This window comes from Esox lucius, chromosome 18 (assembly GCF_011004845.1).
Source record: "Esox lucius isolate fEsoLuc1 chromosome 18, fEsoLuc1.pri, whole genome shotgun sequence".
NCBI classification, from domain to species: Eukaryota; Metazoa; Chordata; class Actinopteri; order Esociformes; family Esocidae; genus Esox; species Esox lucius.
In genome coordinates this window covers 23,643,390-23,658,571 of record NC_047586.1, presented here as the reverse complement: position 1 = coordinate 23,658,571, position 15,182 = coordinate 23,643,390, and the positions used below count along the sequence as shown (strand labels likewise).

General features: G+C 43.1%; 2 protein-coding genes across 2 annotated transcripts in view; one reads left to right on the top strand and one right to left on the bottom strand.

Annotated features, from left to right (window-relative positions):
• The window catches only part of cdc40 (cell division cycle 40 homolog (S. cerevisiae)), a 29,437-nt gene extending 18,714 nt beyond the window's left edge, over window positions 1-10,723 (top strand). The window contains exons 13-15 of the mRNA XM_010882121.4: window positions 8,108-8,184; window positions 9,225-9,369; window positions 10,326-10,723. Of these exons, the coding sequence (XP_010880423.1) occupies window positions 8,108-8,184; window positions 9,225-9,369; window positions 10,326-10,503 (400 nt within the window). The 3' untranslated portion in view covers window positions 10,504-10,723. The remainder of the gene's footprint in view (window positions 1-8,107; window positions 8,185-9,224; window positions 9,370-10,325) is intronic.
• A 344-nt stretch (window positions 10,724-11,067) lies between these two features.
• The window catches only part of mettl24 (methyltransferase like 24), a 58,367-nt gene continuing 54,252 nt past the window's right edge, over window positions 11,068-15,182 (bottom strand). The window contains exon 5 of the mRNA XM_010882120.3: window positions 11,068-12,556. Coding sequence (XP_010880422.2) covers window positions 12,239-12,556 — 318 coding nt within the window. The 3' untranslated portion in view covers window positions 11,068-12,238. The remainder of the gene's footprint in view (window positions 12,557-15,182) is intronic.

The following is a 15,182-nucleotide window of genomic DNA, read 5'->3' as shown; positions in this document are numbered from 1 at the left end:
ACTACGGTTGGTTGAGTGGTCATATGAAGCTCACTACGGTTGGTTGAGTGGTCATATGAAGTTCACTACGGTTGGTTGAGTGGTCATATGAAGCTCACTACGGTTGGTTGAGTGGTCATATGAAGCTCACTACGGTTGGTTGAGTGGTCATATGAAGCTCACTACGGTTGGTTGAGTGGTCATATGAAGTTCACTACGGTTGGTTGAGTGGTCATATGAAGTTCACTACGGTTGGTTGAGTGGTCATATGAAGTTCATTACGGTTGGTTGAGTGGTCATATGAAGTTCACTACGGTTGGTTGAGTGGTCATATGAAGTTCACTACGGTTGGTTGAGTGGTCATATGAAGTTCACTACGGTTGGTTGAGTGGTCATATGAAGCTCACTACGGTTGGTTGAGTGGTCATATGAAGCTCACTACGGTTGGTTGAGTGGTCATATGAAGCTCACTACGGTTGGTTGAGTGGTCATATGAAGCTCACTACGGTTGGTTGAGTGGTCATATGAAGCTCACTACGGTTGGTTGAGTGGTCATATGAAGTTCACTACGGTTGGTTGAGTGGTCATATGAAGTTCACTACGGTTGGTTGAGTGGTCATATGAAGTTCACTACGGTTGGTTGAGTGGTCATATGAAGTTCACTACGGTTGGTTGAGTGGTCATATGAAGCTCACTACGGTTGGTTGAGTGGTCATATGAAGCTCACTACGGTTGGTTGAGTGGTCATATGAAGCTCACTACGGTTGGTTGAGTGGCCATATGAAGTTCACTACGGTTGGTTGAGTGGCCATATGAAGTTCACTACGGTTGGTTGAGTGGTCATATGAAGTTCACTACGGTTGGTTGAGTGGTCATATGAAGTTCACTACGGTTGGTTGAGTGGTCATATGAAGTTCACTACGGTTGGTTGAGTGGTCATATGAAGTTCACTACGGTTGGTTGAGTGGTCATATGAAGTTCACTACGGTTGGTTGAGTGGTCATATGAAGTTCACTACGGTTGGTTGAGTGGTCATATGAAGTTCACTACGGTTGGTTGAGTGGTCATATGAAGTTCACTACGGTTGGTTGAGTGGTCATATGAAGTTCACTACGGTTGGTTGAGTGGTCATATGAAGTTCACTACGGTTGGTTGAGTGGTCATATGAAGTTCAATACGGTTGGTTGAGTGGTCATATGAAGTTCACTACGGTTGGTTGAGTGGTCATATGAAGTTCACTACGGTTGGTTGAGTGGTCATATGAAGTTCACTACGGTTGGTTGAGTGGTCATATGAAGTTCACTACGGTTGGTTGAGTGGTCATATGAAGTTCACTACGGTTGGTTGAGTGGTCATATGAAGTTCACTACGGTTGGTTGAGTGGTCATATGAAGTTCACTACGGTTGGTTGAGTGGTCATATGAAGTTCACTACGGTTGGTTGAGTGGTCATATGAAGTTCACTACGGTTGGTTGAGTGGTCATATGAAGTTCACTACGGTTGGTTGAGTGGTCATATGAAGTTCACTACGGTTGGTTGAGTGGTCATATGAAGTTCACTACGGTTGGTTGAGTGGTCATATGAAGTTCACTACGGTTGGTTGAGTGGTCATATGAAGTTCACTACGGTTGGTTGAGTGGTCATATGAAGTTCACTACGGTTGGTTGAGTGGTCATATGAAGTTCACTACGGTTGGTTGAGTGGTCATATGAAGTTCACTACGGTTGGTTGAGTGGTCATATGAAGTTCACTACGGTTGGTTGAGTGGTCATATGAAGTTCACTACGGTTGGTTGAGTGGTCATATGAAGTTCACTACGGTTGGTTGAGTGGTCATATGAAGTTCACTACGGTTGGTTGAGTGGTCATATGAAGTTCACTACGGTTGGTTGAGTGGTCATATGAAGTTCACTACGGTTGGTTGAGTGGTCATATGAAGTTCACTACGGTTGGTTGAGTGGTCATATGAAGTTCACTACGGTTGGTTGAGTGGTCATATGAAGTTCACTACGGTTGGTTGAGTGGTCATATGAAGTTCACTACGGTTGGTTGAGTGGTCATATGAAGTTCACTACGGTTGGTTGAGTGGTCATATGAAGTTCACTACGGTTGGTTGAGTGGTCATATGAAGTTCACTACGGTTGGTTGAGTGGTCATATGAAGTTCACTACGGTTGGTTGAGTTCCACGGACATCCGTTTGTCTTCCGGATGCATCCCTGGCCTTTCGGGCTCTTGCTCTGCCTTTGGATTTATTTATTCATTTATGACATTTCTGTTTGAGAAAAAAGTGTTTCATGTTGTATTTCTGCTCAAATGCCAATCAACTTGCAAATGAGTTCCCCCCCAGCAGTAAACAAACACTGGTGTGTTTATCTCGCTGAGATTATAAATATTTAAGACCTGGTGACTGGGGATTGAAGTTTCACTGGGATCAGTGTTTTCATCAAAGAAAAACGTCAGTTATGTAGCGTTCTGTAATATCCTGTGTTTTAGCAGTAGGATTGACTTGCTGGAAGCGGGTTCTGGGGATGACAGCTGTCACTTTAGCATTGTAGTCTGGAATGCGAGTTGGCTTGGTCCATGTTGCAGATTAAAGAAGCAATATATACAATCCTTGTTGTTGCTGGTCTAGATTCTGCCTTCCGACAGCTGCTGTCCAAGTCCACCTACTTGTCCCTTTCTAAAGTCCACCTGGTTGTGTAGCTGATTGGAATGCCATAGCCCAACTTCGTATATTTATTGACCTGCTGTAAGGATGTCACAATACAATAATTTAGAACTTTATAATATCAATTAAATTAAACAATTCTCGATTCAATACCATTGCAAAAAGTATAATAAATCAAGAGTATTGTTTTAAATTAAAATGTATTTTCCTTTATAAGGATCACTGCTAGGTGCTTAGAAAAATTTCTCGCCAAATAACAGCTTTGTTTTAGATTTTATAACATAAAATGGCAATTTTACCAATAATCATAGCTTTGAAATAAATAAATAAAAGCAATGCACTACTGGTGTTTTTGTGAGAGTGACAACAGCATGCCAATATTATCCTGACCCCGTCTTGTCCATCTTGGGCTCATCTTGGCTGTACATTAGCAGCCAGAGTTGAAATGTCATATTATTATGAAAATAGCCTGACATGCTCTGATGTTTACCTGAAAACTTGAAAGAGGCACAGTAGAATCTTGAGTCAAACATTTACAGGAGTGAGTTTGAAGAATACCTCTTGCAGAGAAGTTTATGCATTTATGCTCTGGTACAATTGATACTACTGAAAGTTAGTCATAGCAGGAAAAGGCTCAGTGCTATTATCCACTCCTGAGGAATTGCTATCAGAAAATGAATTGTGACATCCCTAACCTGATTTTCATCTGAATGTGTAAATGTATACCTGAACAACATTCCCTTAAAACGTCATGTACTCTTATAATATTCACACGGCACAACCAGAGCAGGACCAGTCATCTCTCTCTGGTTACTCTCTAGGTTTCAACCCTATTAAAGGTTTTCCTTATGTTATGGTAATACCATCTATAAGAACCCTAAATGGAAGTAAGTACAGAGACAAAATGATCTTGGCACAAACTATCCCTTTAATCAGAATAATCAAACAAAGACTGTGCAAACATCTAAGAGGCCACATTAGTGTATGGTAGACTGCTGCTGATAGGTCCTCTGTCTTAAAGGTGTACTCCGTAATTTGACCGTGGGTTGGTACAGACAACACAGAAGAATACAAAATATAGAGATGCAGAAGTCTACAGTTTAATGGACATGGAATCTGCAGTACATAGGTTTCTTTTTTTTCTGTGACTAGGCTATCGTAATTATAGGGGTTCTGCACAGAAAGATTGACTGTTGGGACCTGACTGCTGGATGTTCTACTGTTTTCACACATTCTAGTTCCCTTAATGTTTCTCCTACATAAAACTAGCTGCATGGGCAAATAACATGGACGACTTTATGGGAGATGCAATTAGTGGTTGATTTTATTAATGTCTTGGGTTGGGAAAAGCTTTTTATGCATTTGATGTAGTAGCACTGAATGCTGTTTCCTCGTTTATAGTTACTGGTTTTATATTAGATCAAGCTGATCTTGAAATCCAATCTTTTATGTTCTCTAATCCGATCTTTTATGCTCTATGGAAAAGTTGGATGCTGGAATGTGTTTCCTAAGGCTTGGTCTGAGGGCAAAATGTGCCAATGTTTCTTGACAATACCTAATATTTCTGGGCTTTTTGTAGGTGGTTCCCAACTGGGTGGAATTTCTGGCTAGCGCGCTTCTATGTTTATGTAGTGGTTGTGTTCTAGGAACCTATTGAGCGTGTCTTTTGCACAGTTTAGCCATGTCTGATTGTACCCTTTTTCTTTGAATTGCTCTACTATTTCAACCTTCTGTCAAATGTACATATTCAGTGGAACATTCACTTTACCCTGTGGAGTTGATGGATAGGTAAGCTAAGTGTTTTTGATCTGTGCTTTTTCTAAATAAGTCAGATGTTGTGACTTGTATGTCCAGGTGTGCTAGTTGGGGTTGAACTGTGCGTTGTTTGGCATCAGGAGTGTTGGGTCTGAGTAGATTGCACACTCATTAGGGTTCCTCCCAGGGGTATTTGTGGGAAGTTTATGGTTGAGAGAACCTTTGCCAACAAAAGGCTTTGAAAGGTGCATTATGTCATAGCTCAGCAACTTAACATACAAATTACAAATGTACATGCAGTACAACCTTTATTCAACTCATAAACAAGCAAATTGGAATTTTGCAGGTAAATCCAGCAGTTTCAACTTCCTCTATATTTGTCTACTGATAAAAATAACAAGGCATTCATTGCGAATGTAGGTGTTGTATTGTTTACAGACACATTTATAGCACAGTTCCCAGGGAACAAAACATTAACACACATGTAGTAGTAGATATATATTTTTAATAGTAGAAATGTTTTGAAACAACCAAGTTCATCATGCTCCTGTGGCGTTCTGTACCTTGCTTAGTACTTTAGTTTAACTAGCTCAATGACAAGTGTTCTTTCACAGTTTTTTGGCCAGAGAATATGTACCCCAGTGGTTTTTTTAATTAATTAATAAGGCTGGCATCAGCTGCCTTTTCCAATTCATGTACACCTAAAATGTCTGTGATGCAAAATGCGATCATTAGTCATGCTGGCATTGACCCTTCCAAGTAAGACCTGTCCTTTTATTGTAGAGAATGCATCCTTGTTTTGCTTAGTCTCCCACCATATCTCCCTCTGTCTGATATCTTCATTTCATTCCAGTTCAAACATTCGGTTCAGTATCAACATGTAAAAGCACATGGCAAAACACTAAATCCAACCTCAGCCTTGATAAGTAGTCATTGTGTTGCATAAAGCTGACTAGTTAGCTTTCTACCTTGAATGAAAAATAAAATAAGAATAGGACATTCAAAAAAGCCAGAGCAGAAAGCGCTGCCAGGGCAGAAAGTGCTGCCTCTACATTGTTGTAGTCTTTTAGGTTATGGAAACCTCTTGAGATGCGGCTAATTCAAGCATGACTTAAGGACATCCAATGGCTCTATCAAACAAGGACATATCCGACTGCACACAAACCAACTTATTCCATTGGTTTTGCGTGGAGGCTTTGCGAAATGAAACCAAGACTACATTTACTAAAGGGGAATGCCCACAAAGCCCATACCCCTTGCTTCTTCTGCAAAATTACGTGTGAAACAGATCTCATGATAAAAAGCCACCTAAGGGTCCCCCAGGATGAAATGCCCCTTTAATGTCCCACCTCGGCACACCATTTCCCCTGTAAGAGAACCAAAACTGATGGATTAGAGAGAGCCTAACAACCCAGCTCAGATGAATTGGGCAGAAATAAACACAGAGTCACATATCACTGACACAGATGTAGAGGCTGAGTGGGCTCCTCTGAGCCATTTGGAATGAGCGGTTGTTCACCCGGTGCAGAGACACAGAGGAAAGCCCTCTTTAGGAGGCTGTCTGTTGGTAGATGAGAGCCTTTTTAGATTATGACAGAGTAAACAAGAGCCAATTGTACCGTTTTATATATAGACAGACGAGCAGACAAAGGGATTGTGTACCTTGTGAACAGAGGGGTGACCTGCCCCTTAACGGTCCCTGTCTATCCATCGTTTCATACATAACATAACCCGTATAACGTATATTTAGCTACACAAAGCCGTATTATAACCTTAGGCTTCATTTTCCTGGTCTTCCTCTGCCGCAATCACCTTAACACATGCAGAGGCATGGAGCGTGGTTGTGTGCCAACAAATTCCTCCACCTCCTGGTAGAATGAACAGGTCTCACCAAAGAAACAGAGCTGTTAGAAACGCAGTCTGGTCATCTTTAACTTAAAACCAAAATAAGTGTGTCTTGCCTCTTTTTTTTCTCGTGATGTGAACAAGCCCAAATTAAAAGACCCTCTGCTATTATCTGCAGTGGCGCACCCATCTGCGAATCAACATCCCCTATTCATGCCAGTATGCTGCAGGGCAGGGAGTGTGCACATGGCACATGTCTGACCAACAAAATCTCACAGATTTACTGTATGTTCCGATGTTTGTCTACATGTGAATGGGGAAAATGCGTTAAATGTTGGTTTCTGTTCCAAACGTCTACAGGTGAAGTGTTGCTTTGAGGATCCCTAAACCAAAAAGTAACGGGTAAAGTGGCAATGTAATTAAAACTGCTCAAATAAACAGCTCAAATGTTTGACTTCCTGTTACTGGCACCCGTCCTTCCCTGAGTTCATTGTTCCCTCTGAAACTAACATTTGAAGAAATACGGTTCACAAAAGATGCGTCAGACCTGTGTTCAGCTGTAAAAGACGTAAGTGCTCTACTTACGTTGATTAATGTTTATGTGGAACAACTTTGTGTGCCGAAGTTCAAATCGAAGTTCAATCAGGTTCATCCTGAAGAATGTCGGGAAAAAAAGAAAAAAGACTGCACTACCAGAAGGTTGGAGATTTATGAATACCACATACTGGGACGAGAGAACAGCAGTCCACTCCAAACTCTGGTGCTGTTTCTCCTGCCCTTCTAGTTCCCTCTCAACCCCCATCTCCCCCCCAGCTCTATCCATCTCTTTTCCAGCCTCACAGACACATTGAGAACAGAGCAGAGTTATATTTGGAAAGTGGACGTGTTCTGTTTGTGTTCAGAGAATTTGTTTGGCTTGACTCTGTATTGCTCCGGACGTCAGCCAGGGCTCGCTCAGTGTACCCGTTTTCGTGCGTGTTTGTCTAATCCTTCTATTGACTACATGTGCTGTACATGTTACGTGATAAAGGTTATTCAGGCTGATAGACAGTTGTTGACTTACTCTTAATGCTTTGACTTAGTTTGTTGCTGTATTCTCAGTTTTTAGAATTGCTGTCGCAATCCTTTTGGCACCAGTTTGGTGTTGTATCTGTACTGTCTTAGTTAAATGTTGTTCATGCAGTCTAGCTTAGCAGCCCTGCTACTCTAAACAGCCATAGTCGCAGATAGTCCATCATTATACAACGTGCAGCCTATCACATGGAGGGTTAATTTTGTCGCCACACTTGTCCCTACTTGCCCTGCTGCTTGACTGTCTCATTCACACAGGACAGGATTATAGGGTTGGATTGATGCTCTGTAGACTGTAGATCAGACTTTCTCAACCATGGACCTGTTCCTGATTCTAATAATGAAATGCTAAATCAGGCTAAACTGGTTTTTGAGGGAACCCAGAGGATGCCAGCCAGATCTGCATCAACACGATTGGGCAAACCTACCTTTGACCAACATGGGTAACAGACCCGTTTCACCCTGAAGGTTGGGGGGAGGGAGTAAACGGGAAACCAGGATAGGAGCAGGGTTGAGACATGCGCGCTTCCTCACTTTTAAATCCATAATGACAACTTCATCTGGATGCCAGCCGTACCGTATAGCTTTGATCTCGGCTAGAATCATGTCCTTACTCGACACAAGCCCAAGCTGCCTCGACAACCCCCGCCCCCCCCCCGCGCACATCTCTCGTCTTTCTGTTGCCACGGACCGACTGTCGGTAGTAATTCCGGTGATGTCGAGGCAGACCCGTGTTCAGCTCTTGACCGCAACAAGCATTCTGTGACCACGGCTTCTTTTGTTTTATAGGGACATTCCCGTGGACTTCAAATACATTGCTGAACCCAGTATGCACTCCATGCCAGCTGTAACGCTCTCCCCCAACGGTAAGTGGACGCGCGTGCGCATACTCCGGCACGTAGCCTTTCAGCCCCTCGCATGCCCACAGTTGCCCTACCCATCACATCTCCCCCTGAGCCGTGTTCATATTTGTCCTGACATGGATTGTTTCTCCTTTGAGTGAAAAATGGGTTTGACACCCCCAGTCTAAACAATTGATGAACTCTCACTGGGGGAGCCAAGCACTCTAGGTCGTTCCCCCGCAGCAGCCACTTCCCTAATGGCTGCCAGCATGCAGTCTTGCTCGGGACCCCGCACAGAGCCTTTCTTCCTCTGTCATTGTCATTTCATTTATATAGGAGGTCAGGGTTGTTTTTATGTTTTTCGCCCAGAGACGGCTGTTGTCATTTTGTGAGGTGCTCCTTCTCTGGGACATTAGGGAGGAGCTTGGAAAGGCAGCGCACACACCGAGTGGAATACGCTCCCAAACACGCATGAACAAATACCATTATATTTTAGTTTTTACCTCAAGAACTGTTGTTTTGTGAAATGCTTTGGCACGGCTGCCAAGCCAGCTTTTGTGTCACAGCGTCTAAGGAGCAGAGGCAGGAGGCATTTACAGTTAACCAAACATCCGATGCAGATAAAAAAAAAAAAAAAGAAATCCCAAATGGCACACCCTAAAAAGTAGTGCACTCAAAGTGCACTGCCAGAAACGCGTTGCCAAGTCAGCATTCTGTCATCAAAAGGGTTTTGATGTTTTCCAAAGCTCAGGCCTTTATCTTTCTCTTAAGCTGTCAGGGCGAAGAGATGAGTTCACACACACACCTCGTTTAGCTCAACCAACCTGTTTTTTTTTTACATGCTCAGTCTGCCTGAGAGATTTGCACAATTCATTTCAAGCATTAAACGCATTAGTTACTTTCACACTGTAAAAACAGTGAAAACCGTTCTGAAATACTTTTTGCCCAGGCCCACCATACTGGAGATGTTCTGAACTGTGTTCGACCCCGAACCCAAGCATGCTCATACTAAAACAACAAAAAAAAAGCTCAATATCAAACTTCTCTTCCCCATCCTCCTGTAGGTAAGTGGCTGGCCTGCCAGTCCATGGATAATCAGATCCTGATCTTTGGTGCCCAGAACCGTTTCCGTCTGAACAAGAAGAAGATCTTCAAGGGCCACATGGTGGCTGGCTATGCATGCCAGGTGGACTTCTCTCCAGACATGAGGTGGGTCCACAGTCACATCACTGCAAGCAGTCTTGCTACGTTTTTGCAATAGAGATGAGCGACCTCCCTGGTGGTCTTGTGTTCAGGGTCACCGCCCCTAGGGGTTCATCTAGCTTTGTAAGTGGGAAATGTAAAACAATGGTTGAAGCATGTTTTCAAATCATTTAGTTTTTTATTTTGCATCATCAAATGTACCTGGGGTGGGGGGGGTTCTATATAATTACAATACATTTTGTTGATCAATTTTCTTTTTTGCTAAATACCTGTGGAACTGTTAACTGTAGGTATTCAAAATACATCTGCGCGTCGTCTTGTAAGAAGCGCTCTGCGTCCTGCATCTTCCTTGTATTTATTCCACACAGTGTTCCCCGGGGAGCAGCTTTCACAAGCGCCGCTCGTCTGGATATCATTTGGTTCCCCGCCTTGCTCCATTGAAACTGAAAGGGCAGCTCTGCCACCAGCACATGTCTACAAAGCGCTTAGCCAAATATACACACCACCAACAGAGTTATTCAGGCCCTTACCTACAGGCCCTTGCTTTAGCACAAAATCCAATTAAGAACCTTCTCACCCACGTCCCCACGATGCCCCCCTCCACCCCATGTTGCCCCCCTCCACCCCATGTTGCCCCCCTCCACCCCACGATGCCCCCCTCCACCCCACGATGCCCCCCTCCACCCCACGATGCCCCCCTCCACCCCACGATGCCCCCCTCCACCCCACGATGCCCCCCTCCACCCGTGCTCCATATCGAACCGCTTCCGGCAGGTGCTGTCAAGTCTCTCTTTCCGTAACCATGGGAACGTTGAGTAACCCCCGCTTTAAGCAGAGACCTATATTCACAACACCTGTCAGGTGAAATGGAGCAGCAGTCATTTTTAGCTGGGAGCGTAACCTCCTTCTTGCGCTCTCTCCCCCTTCAATCTTGTCTCCTTTTCTCTCCCTCTCTCCTGTAGCTACGTGGTGTCAGGCGATGCGGATGGGAAGCTGAATATCTGGGACTGGAAGACGACCAAGCTGTACCACCGGATCAAGGCCCACGATAAGGTGTGCATCAGCGCCCTTTGGCACCCCCACGAGACCTCCAAGGTCATTACCTGCGGATGGGACGGACAGATCAAACTCTGGGACTAGAGACGGGGGGGACGCAGATGGACTCCCTGTAGTTTGGGGCTAGGGGGTCTTTTTGTGTCATGTATTTTCAATATTATAATGGCATGCCAAAGGGCTGGTATCCAGTCCAGTTTTTTCATCAGGGGTTATATTTTGATCTAAATAGACACTGGTGGATTGACTTAACAAGGATGTCAACACAGATGTATACATGGAGATAAACATTCACACTTGCCAAACAGTTGTGAGTTTTCAGCCTTCTCTTTGATTGGTTTGATTTTATTTTTCCATTTTAGTCAGTGATGTCAGTATAATTTGCAGTGATTTATTCCGTGAAAAATTATTTAGCTTTTTCCTTGTTTTTGAAACCATTTTCTCAATGTATCACTGTTCCTTTTGTGAAATTAAATATTTTGTACATTTTGCCTTTTGAGAAATCAAGTCGAGTTGTTTTCATACTTCCATCATTTGCTGTCAAATGTCAGATTTTCTATCAATTTCTTAGGATTTTTTTGTCTTTAGTAACCGTACCTTTCACTCTATTAAATGAACACAAACCATTCTATGGGAAGAAAAAAGGTTAGCCACATTAAACAGTCAGGTTTATTACATTTTAATGAATAGTCACATTGTATTCATCCTTGAAATCTCTGTCTCAACTGGGCCCACCGTTTTTTTGCTGACAAACGTGTTTAGAGAGCTGCCGATTGAAGCTGAGAAGAGAGACTGAAGGGGATGATGAAGGTTTGAGAAAGATTGGGAAAACAGCAGGACGCACGTGACTGAAATGCACACACGCTTTCACCATATTTTGGATTTGCTATCAGATAACCTAACATGTGAAATTTTATCAGGCATGCTGTCTCCCACAATGTTTTCTTTAAGACTTTTCAAACAAGTATTTTAATGGTTCTCATACATGTTAATTGTCTACTGACACAAATCAGAAGTGAGTGATTTGATTTTTGGAGGTACACTTGACAGTGGTTACCCCTGAAACCCTGCTTTGCCCATCTCTGAACAGACAATCAGTGTGTCTGTCTCTCTACAGAAGGCACAGTCTCTCCTCCCAGAGAAATGTTTGAGTCTTTGTAACCTCCAGCCCGCTCTCCTCCCAGCCTTGTCAGTTGCTTCCCACTGACACTCATTCCTGGGCTAAATGATGCGTTCTCACCCTCGGCCTCTGTCTTACGCCCCTAGCCCCATGTGCCCTTTTCTGCTGAAGATCTTCTGGACAATTTGAGGCTTTCCATTTGGGGCCGTGGTCTTACCTCCCCTCCCCTCACTATTCATTACCCGTGCCTCTAAGGAGGAGAATTCTTCAGGAGGGAGTTGGGTGTCTTAGTCAGTTAGGGCCGGCTGGCTCAGGACCAAGCCCAGATAAGGCCATGATGAAAAGGATGGCTGCTGCAGTGTTCGTCCACTGACCTCCAGCTGACACAGGCACTTTGATGTAGCTCTGACCGGCAGCTGGACCTCAGTGCCTTATGAGGCAATTAACTCACCATGGAGGGAATGAAGAAGTGGAACAGAGTACTGAGGCAAACTGTTAAAAGAATAAAGCTCACAAAATACTACCTAAACTTCAATAGATATTTAGGCATTCGTTTCTTAAGTACAGTACTTTGGTAAGTGTTCGACATTAAAGGTCCCATGTGATTGATGACTCGTTTTACATCATAGCCTGGCTACATTTCACAGGATTAAGTTCCCAGTCTCCCTTTTTCATTGTTGGTAGGGGTGTCAGTTGGTGGTCTCAGGTTCCCCATTGAGTATTTACCCAACCCAGTGTATAGGCACTGCTGGCGTTCAGAACATTCCTGTGCAGGAAGAGGTGGGGCTTGGCTGGGTCGCTGTGGTGATGAAAGAGGCGGAAGTGAGCACGCTCCAGCTCCTTCAGCAAGCTGAACCAATAGCGCACCACTGTGGGGTTGTCCCCGCCCACCTCGAATCCTGCCCAGTGGAGGTGGACTTCAAGAAGTAGCTGACCCACTGAGCTCAGAACACCTTCTAGAACCAGGTTCTCCAGAATCTTCCACTCTGCACTTTCCACATCTGCCTTCAGAACATCCACCTGGATCGAAACAAGGAGAGGTAGAAAGTGTGGGTCAATAATAGCAACAAGGAGAGACACTTGTAAGCTGGTACATTTGATGGAAGTGAATTGGAGGGCGAAGAGGGAGAGAGAAAGTCAAATAATGACTGGTTGAAACAGAAATGGTTAGCAAGGGTAGGTGAAGGTCAAGCAGAAGAAGGGACATCTGAATTGAGGACAGGATATGAGGGGATGAATGTGATCTAAGGCATGTGAAGAGAACGGGGTAGGAAAAAGCATTAGCATTACTGTTAATAATGGCCTCAAGATAGGATTTTACTCCTCCTTCCTGTTTTCAATGCACATCTATTAGACCTTGAGTCCAGTGTTGAAATGTTTTGGATGTGAATTCCATTCCTTGGCCTTGTACTGTTCCATCTGACGTTTTGTTTCACCAGTTTGTTTTCTCTGCGCTTTACTACCCACTTATACCAACATGGAATAAATATTGCCAACTTCCACTTCTGCCGGGGTTATTTAACAAATTGTCAACCCAGCTTTCCACACCCCAATCATACAATGCTTTTACATTATTTCATTGGACCAAATGTTCAAACATAAACAGTACGGTAACGAAAAGGTATGTGAACTGAATATTTAGTAATTTGGTATTGTGGACCATTCCTCCATAGAACTTTCAGTTCATTGATACATTAAGACATCTTGCTGGCTTCAATCCATGTATGCAGGTGTGCATGAAATTCAAATAGGTTCTCAAAAACATTCTTGCAGCTGCATATGTTTAATCTTTCATCTTTCAGCACACTAATGTTACACAAACTATTAATGAGTTTCTCACCTCGAGGACAAAGCTTGCATTTAACAAGTATAGACATTTCCACGCAGGGCTTCAAGAGTTTGAAAGTGAACTGTGTGTCTTCAGATGACCTAGCTAATGAATTATAATGAAAATGTGCTACTTGAAAATGGAGATTGTCTCAATCGAACGTCCCATGCGTTCACAGACACCCTTTGCTTCATTCACATTACAAAATATGTTATTGCAATGTATGTCATTCATCTTGTTCCGCTACTTGTTGTACAAGTCTACAGTCTGCATGGAGGAGAGCCCGACTCATTTTTGGAGATTGCAAAATATGACCTTTGCATTCAAAAGAGGAGATATATTAGATTAGATTCTACTTAATTGTCATTGAACAGTACAGTACAACGAAATGCAGTTAGCATCTAACCAGAACTCTTCCCTGTAGGCTGACTCGTCATGGTCACTAATCAGGCCTACCACCAGGGTGTCATCTGCGACCTTGATGATGGTGTTGGAAGAGTGTACAGGAAATATATAGTTTCATAACATTTAATAACTTATTTTTCGATTAACCTTTGTAGTAAATCAAGCAAGCCTAGAAAGAGGTTACAGTGGCTCTCAGAATTATCCACCCATTATTCCACATTTTATTATGTTACAACATGGATCAAAATGGATTTCATCATGAGTTTTTGCCACTGATCAACACAAGAAAACTCTATAATGTCAAGTGAAAAATAAAATAAGCTGTACAACTGCTCCATATTAATTACAAATATCCAACAGAAAAGAATGAATTGAGTATAAGTATTCACCCCTTTCCTATAAGGCAGTTGTGTTCATAAGTAACGTAATTAGTTGAATGGAGTCCACCTGTGGCCCCCAGGTATCAGTATCCAGGCAAGAAAGACTTGTCAGGGGGGCCACAAAGGCATATGTCAAAAGGAGTTAGAGCCTTTGACAGCCGAGCTGAGAGACACTGTGCATATATTGCAACAATAGCATGTGCTTCACCAAAGTTGTCTTTATGGAAGACTGGGGGGGGGCATTGTTGGACTCACATCAAATCTCAGCTGGAGTTTGCCAGAAGGCATGTGGGAGACTCAAGTGGAAAAAGATTCTATGGTCTGTTGTGACCAAAATAGAGCCTCACCACTAAATGCTTTGTTTGGCACAACCCTAACACCTCACATCATGGTTTTCTGTGTCAGGGTCTGGAAACTCCTTGAAGATCAATGGCAAAATGGATGCAGAAAAGTACAGAGAAATATTTGCTGCATCCTTCGGAGAAGTCGGCAAGGGACTTGGGAGAAAATTCATGTTCCAGTAGAACAATGACTCCAAACATTCTGCCAAAGCCAGACCGGTGGGGTTTAAAAACAGTCAAACAGTCAGAGCCTTGACCTCAATCCTATTGAGAATATGTGTGATCAAACGTGAAGGGACTTAAGCAGTATTGCATAGTAGAATGTCCTGATGTGCAAAGCTGGTAAAGACTCAAAATAAATCACTGCAAATGGCTATAATTGTTGCCAAAGGTCCTTCTACCACATACTAACTAAAGGAGGTGAATACTTATTCAATACATTTTCCATTTTGTAGTGTTTTAACATTGACATTATGGAGTTCTTTCAGACGCAAAAACAACATTTTGATTTCATGTTGTAATAAAAACATTTGGGAAATTCCATGGGTTGTAAATATTTTTGAAATATACTGTAGGCTGCTAAGTCCTGGTTATGTTGACAGAACCTAGCTGCGCTAGAATAACACAGAAGTATGTGGCGTTTAATTTGCAACTGAGACTTTAAACGCTAGGGGGGCTTCTGCTTCCTCTCC